At 37.1% G+C, this 7,404-nt stretch overlaps 1 protein-coding gene across 1 annotated transcript; it reads left to right on the plus strand.

Moving 5' to 3' along the window:
* The first annotated feature begins 6,666 nt into the window (after positions 1-6,666).
* LOC105193406 (histone-lysine N-methyltransferase, H3 lysine-79 specific-like) lies at positions 6,667-7,203 on the plus strand. The gene has a single exon (XM_011157838.1). It carries the CDS (start codon positions 6,667-6,669, stop codon positions 7,201-7,203), a length of 537 nt encoding a protein of 178 aa, XP_011156140.1.
* Positions 7,204-7,404: the final 201 nt, after the last annotated feature.

Genomic DNA, 7,404 nt, shown 5'->3' on the forward strand with positions numbered 1-7,404 from the left:
CAAACATGACAATTACTTCATCTTCACAAAGATTCTCTTTTTTTTCTGAAATGAAAAGCATTTGTTGTTTGGCGATAAATGAATGAGATTTCAGAATTTGTAATTTGTTGCATAACTCGTTTATGAACTCATCAACTTTTAACTGTTGCGTTAATAGAGTTGATCGATCAGTTCCGGTCCATAAAGAACATTGAACATGGGAAATGCATAAATCGTCCAATAGTTTAGAAAGCTTTGTAGAAAGCTCGGTAGTACCTGGGCATTGATCACATTTATCAAGATAGCAATCAGGATTCGATTCCTTACATATAATTTCATTCAAACAATCTTTATAATTGGAAAGTGGCTTGTCTACATTTTCTGTTAGTTTCCGTACATCAATAATTGCATCAATCATTAACTTGACATTTTCATGGATTGTGCAAACACAAACGGAATGTGTTCCAGAAGCCCCAGGGAGTATGCAATTTCTAGGTCTAAGTTTAGCAAATGTACTAAAGCTAACATCATATTTTGGGTTGGATTCTTTAAATAATGCATGCAGTTCTTTTAAATTTAATAGTAAAAAACGTTTTTGCACTATTATCAGTTTATTATTATTTATTAAGAAAATGGCATTCTTCATTCCGGGCATTATCCTGCTGTTTATATCACTATTATAAAACTCAATTACTTTTTCAACAGTAGTTTGTGGTAAAACTTTCCCAACTCTTGTAATAGTATCAGCTAATACGCCATGGTTGAATTTCAATTCCTTAGATTTTTTTGCTAAATATCGTGATGCACCAAATTCTTTTACTATTTTTCTCACACTCCAAGACGACGGAGCTATAGTGAGAATAAGCACCCTTAAAGGATCATTGTGTTTCAAGGTGGAAAATTTTTGTTTAAGACCATCAAGCATTTCTTCCAGTTCAATTTCTCTAGGTGATCGAATGTTATCTTCATTATAAGAAATCTCTGAGTTATCAATATCCATTGTTAATGAGCTTCCATCACATTCCATATTTGTGACACAATCATTAGATTCATCTAAAGACATATCAACATATTCAGTCCTACTTTTTTTCCTACATGCACAACAAATTTTAGAATTAGTTGGTATCTCAGGAAATTTGTCCCAAATGAATTTTGGTATCACTCGTAAATCTTTACCACAATGTCCTTTTTCACCAAGTTTCTTGAATGGATTCATACATCTATCTGTACGAGATTTAGCCGACATTTTTTTTTTTATGTGGTACAGGTAAGAGATAATTGGAATAATTGTAGAAAAAGTAAAAGTCGATAAAGAAGAGACAAAAACGTGAGTTGAATATTCTATTTAACATAAAAAAACTTATTGATTGACTGAATTGCAAACTATAATTAATTAACTCGATAAATTCTGTGACTAATAAATGTATTGTGATAAGGTTCTCTAATCCAAAACAAGACGAGAAAATCTGAAAAATGAAAAAATATTGCTGTGCCTTTTATTCCATATGTTTAGTTTTTTATGTACGAGATATAAGCACTGCCACATCCATTTAGCGGCGATACCGCAGGTGTACGACTTTGAAGATAGATCTTTTGGGTTCATGCAGTGAATATGTCGTCAATATATTCGATTGACTTGTTCGCTATCGACTGTCAATCTTATGTATTTTGATCAACAGATGCTGCTGCATTTTTACGTGATGTTTGCTAACACTATTTGCAATAAAAAAACTGCTTGGCGTTTGTTAACAGTCTGTCATCAATATGTTCGACATTTGCTTACTGTTAACCACTCTGTCATATATTTTACCAAGATTATTGCATATTAACAAAAGTGTGCTACCATAATTGACTATAACAAAGTATGTTTTTTGTTTGCGGTTTTTCTACTAACTAATCTGTTGCCAACATTTGCAATTGTAAAAAATGTTATGAGGGATAATATAAGTTTCAAAGTAATTTTAAGTAATCTTACTATTATTCTGTGGAGAAAATGTTTTTTAAAGAACAATATTTTTTGTACCGTAGGTTTTTTGTGACGTACTTTTTCAGGACAAGGATAATGAAATGATTTGAAATTTTGTATGCAAATGTCTTGATAGCCAGACCATGTTGAGCAAGGATTTTTACGTGATTCATTTATACACGCACGCGTATGAGCGCGCGTATCCCCCCTCCCCCCACCTCCCCCCACACACACACTCACATACACTCACACACTTACACATAAGGATTAGACCTCTGCTACGTCATATCTTGCACATTTATTCACGTTATTATGTATTTTTTCAAAGGCTTTTTTTAATTCTAGCCGTGATATTAGGTCCGGCATTTTGAATTTTCCAAAAGGCCAAACGGCATCGAAAAATAGACATTTCAATGAAAATTTTAAGCAATTTTCGAACATTTTATCTCAAAAATTGAAATGGGCAGCAGGGGTGGCCTTTTTGACGGAGAATGCCCCATATATATATATATATATATATATATATATATATATATATTTACATTTATAATATTCTATACTAGTGTAACGAACAGGGTATTCGCACGTGTGTATGTGTGCCTATGTTGGGACTTTATTTAATACGGCGGTATTGGGGCGGAAGTGATTTTAAAATATTAATTTGGGAATTAAATAATATTTTGGATATATATGGGGGAGATACACGGGAACTGGTGCATCGGGGGGAGACCGAGAAAGGAAGACACGGACCGTTTCGAGGTCAAATTCTTCAGGGCCGATAGAGAACGCGCCAGGAGGGAGTGGTACAGAAGAGATCGGAAACATTGAGAAAATTAGCTCTAGCGATTGAAGAGGACCAGGGACAAAATAACAATGTGGGGGAGGTGGAGGTAGCTTCTCTACGATTTCTATACTAAGCGCGGGGCTAGGAGAACAATCCTGGTCCTCGAGATCATGCGATCCGAGGATCGGAGGGGTGGAGCAAGGTTGCTCCTTCTCCTCGTGGGGCCCTGCGTTTGGAAAATCCGCAGGAGGTTGATCTTCCTCCAAATCGTGAATTTCAGGGATCATAGATCCCTGAGAAGAAAGCGAAACGGGAGAGTCCGGGAAGATTCTATAGGTTCTTTGAGAATCGGGGAAGTCGGCGTGAAGAAAATTATCCGCGGGTAGTCGGCGCGAAGAAGATTTTCTACGGGAGAATCGGGGCGAGGAGAATTATCTAAGGGGGAGTCGGCGCGATAAAAACTATCTACGGGGGAGTCGGGGAAAAATGCGAACGGGAGAATTCGCTCTTCTTCCGGTGCGACCGGCGAGTACGAGACAAGGGCGGCAAAGTCGATTGACTTTGGCGGCAATTCGGTGGATTTCCTCCTCAATGGCTTCGAGGCGGCGGATTCGGCGACTGCGGCGATTTCGGCGGCGCTTCGCGGCTGCTCGTGACCGGTTTTTATGAACTTTGGGGACTTTATTCACTAAAATAAAAAAAATACTCCGTTTTTCTCTGTTTGACGAAAGGTTAAAATTTAGACAATCTCTCGGGTTAACTCGAGTGGAGTTCGAGTGAAACCGAGGAAAAAGATCGAAAGTAAAAAAAAAGGTTCGACAGAATCTAAGGGGAGAGAAGGAAACGAGAATTCTTACGAGAAAATCCCTAGAAAGGAAAGGATTTAAAGATAAAGAGATTCTTTCAGATTAACTGTTATGAGTTAATCCCAAGAAAGAGAAGAATTAAAAATAAAGAGATTCTTTCGGATTAACTCGTACGAGTTAATCCCAAGAAAGAAAAGAATAAAGGATAAAGAGAGAGAGAGAGAGAGAGTATGGAGAGGAGCATGGGAAGGAAAGAGTAATAAACTTAATAAATAACACCCTTGTCCTTCGCACTAGAGAGAGAAAGGGTGTTCGAAGAACGAGAGCGAAACAAACGGTTGATTCGGGACTTACTGCTTGCAGATTGTAGTGTGAGTGTCGATGCAGGTGAATGCGATTCTCTCGGAGCCGCAGGGCTTCAAACTGGGCCGCACTCGGCGGGAGATGGTAGGTCCGGTCGGAGGTGTTCCGGGTACGTTGCACAATGGTCTGCAGATCCCAACCAGGGACGTTTCCACTGACACTTTTTCCTCTCGACCGAGACTTGCGCCGCGTACGAGTCTAAAGCCCGCGGATCCAAGAGTCGCAAAACTCGGGCATGCAAGATGCCACGGAACTGTGATTCGGACGATGAATGAAGACTAGACTGGGCTGAACTGAACTGCCTGAACTGAACTGTCTGAACTGAACTGTGCGCTCCGCTAGAAGACGCACCTATTTATACTATTTTTCATCTATGATTCCCTTTGTCCCATCGAGGGCCGTGTGCACCACTTTATTCATTAATACACCCACGTGCAATATTTACTTTTGCGACTTTTTTATATTCCTCGGTAATTGTTATCAGAGAAAGCGGCAGGTTTGACAATTGAACTCTCAGAAGCATTAAACGTCAAAAAATTCTTTGATTTGTTGCTATGCGGGTGTCAGGCATCAGAACTCAAAGGGGTGCACACGTGCGTCTTCCAGCTCCCTGATTTTATTATCTTGGGTGTTTCCGGTATCGAGCAACGGTGTCACCTCAGATCTCCTTAATTGATGAATTTATAACTACTTAATTCGTGACATGCGGTTATTGCCGTGAGAGTCCCCATATTCTTGGGATCGGGGTGAGATCACCGTCGCTCGCCCGTTAATTATCCGCTGGTTGCAAAGGAAAGAATCGTTACTCCGCAGGACGTAACAAAAGTAATGAAACAAAAAAAAGTAAGAAAAAAGAAACATTTGATAAGAAAGAAGTGAGTGAATAATTTGAAAGTTCTGACTTTTTTATACCTTTTTTTCTTTCTTGCCTTAGCATTTAAAAAAAATTTTATTAGCTTTCTTTAATAGATTCTAATAAATTAGAGAAATAAGATTTTATATATAATTGTACACAATATAATTAAATACAATTTTTAGGAAAGTAATGTTACCAAAAATAAGAAAGCTGAATTATCCAGTCGAAAAGAAGTGAGTGATTGTTTGTTTATAATGTATAATATCCATCATACGTAATGTTAATTTGTTATAATTATTTTACTTGCGACTATTACCGTTTTAATTTTTTGTTTTTTTCACTTTTGTGCATCATTTCAAGTAATTGTTTGCTATCTTTAAGAAATTTTAATAAAGTGACGATGCTAATTAGGTTTGTTACAATAAATGCATAGAATATTATCACAGTATTACTTTTCATTTTTATGGACAATAATGGTGCAAAACTAAATAAGAAAACAGATTTGTCTAATAGAAAAGAAGTGAGTGAATAATTTTTTACAATACAATTATCGTGCTTAAAACTTAAGCGTTTCGTAGACATTTGTTTCAAAATTTAAAATTCATTTTTGCGCAAAGAATATACATATAAAACCAGCTCCTTTAAAACGCATGAGTTTAATGTACTTTTTTTCAATACATAACAATTAATAATTTTTTAATAAAAAAAAAATCGAAAGTCCCCGAATAATTCTAAACAAATTGAGAACAAAAATTTAATTTAAATTTATCGTATACATTATATCGTATTTTTCATCAAAGTACAAAGCATTAATGTACCTAAAACATTTTTTCAATTCAATAAGTATTTTGCTTGTGCGATTATATTATGGTATATCTGACATTTTAATATACGTAGTGCAAATTCATTTGGACTTCCGTTTCCGGTAGCGAGAGTGATTGACATGTGTGTGAAGAGTGCGATTGATAAGCAGGTGTTAGAGGATAAGGTGAGACGTAGTGGAGTGCGAGGAGGTGAAGGGAAAGGGAAGAGGCTGGTGAAGCGTAAATAAGGATAAAGGGCGGGGGTGAGGGAATAGTGAGACAGGAGTGATAGTAGGGTTGGAACGGGATTTGGAGGTTAGACGGGAGAGCAGGTATACAGAGTAGAGAGGAAGCAGAAAAGAGGGAGGGTAGCGATATCGGGCGATAGAAGTGAGAAGCATAGCAAGGAGAGAGCAAGTGCAGTCGCGGGAAATTTTGAAATGAAGTAACTTTTGAGTAACCAATATATTATCTTTTTTTCTCTACATTTATATAACGATATTACAAATAAGCTAAGAATATTATTAAACTTAATTAAATTGTTTTTTTTAGATTAAAAAGTGTGATCATCTTGAATATAAAAAAGTCATATTTTCTAGTAAATATTTTCTAGAACTGCAAAAATAAACTACGTAATTAAAAAAAAAACTTTTTTATTTACATTTTATTTACATAAATGTTTCAAAAAAAATTTTTTTTTTTAACCCGACTGCAAGTAAATAAACTTTTTGAATAGGAAAGTTGGCAGGTTAGAAGAAAGACGAGATGGAGGAAGGAAGGGTGGGAGGGAAGAAGAGGGAAAAAAAAGTAGAAGAAAATGGAGAGGAAAAGAGAAGAGTGGGAAGGCCGAGTAAGGCAGAAAGTCTAATGACGGATAGATCAAACAGTGCGCCACTGCTAGAATTGTTGAAAAGAGGAGAGAAAAGGAAGGGTGAACAGGGAGAGGAGACTAAAGTACAGGGAGGAGAAATTTTTAAAAGGAGCAATAAGGTAAAGAGATCGCCGGTAAGACAAGAAGTAGAAGTGCTAAGGGAGATATTAAGGGAAGTGAGATAAGGTTTTAAGGAAATGAAAAGTGAATTGAGAGAATTGAGGGAATGTAGGGAAAAATGAGAGAATGGATGGAGGACATAAGGAAAAAAGTAGACAATTTGGAGAGAAGAGTGGAGGATATAGAGAAAGATGGGGGAAGGGTGGAGAAGGGAGGAAGGGAGAAAAATAAAAGGGAAGAGATACAACAGATACAAATAAGGGGAAAGGGTGAAATGAAGGAACAGGAAGAAAGGATGAGGAGACTAGAATTAGGAAGGGAGAAGAGGAAGAAGAATATAATTATAAAGAGGGTAAGAGTAAAGAAGGAAAGAAAAGAGGAATTACAAAGAGAGACAGAAAAGGTAGTGGAGGCAACGGGGGCAGTAGCAAGAGTGGAAAGGGTGAGGAGGATAGGGAATAATGATAAGGGGGGAGAGATCATTGTATGGGTGAAATTCGCGAGTGTAAGGGAGAAAATTGATGTGATAAAGGGAAAGACGAAACTGAGGGATAGGAATGAGTGGATCGTGGATGACTTGACGGAAAAAGAGAGAAAGGTAGAGTGGTGGATAAAGAGGGAAGCAGAAAAGAATAGAAGGAAAGAAAAGAAGTAGGATATATGAAAATGTGGATCGAGGATAAATTGTGGATATGGGATGAGATCAAAGATGAATTAAGAGAATGGAGAGGAAAAGATGTAAGAGAGGAGGAGTGGGGAGGAAAAGAGGAGAAAGGGAAAGAGGTTTTTTAGTAAGGGGTTGGGGTAAGAAGAGGGGGAGAAGGATGGGAATAAGGAAAATGGAAAATATGATGGG

This window comes from Solenopsis invicta, chromosome 3 (assembly GCF_016802725.1).
Source record: "Solenopsis invicta isolate M01_SB chromosome 3, UNIL_Sinv_3.0, whole genome shotgun sequence".
NCBI lineage: Eukaryota > Metazoa > Arthropoda > Insecta > Hymenoptera > Formicidae > Solenopsis > Solenopsis invicta.

What these genes read in the sequence shown, in the direction of transcription:
- LOC105193406 (XM_011157838.1), top strand. Translation starts at nt 6,667, where the DNA reads ATGAGAGAATGGATGGAGGACATAAGGAAAAAAGTAGACAATTTGGAG.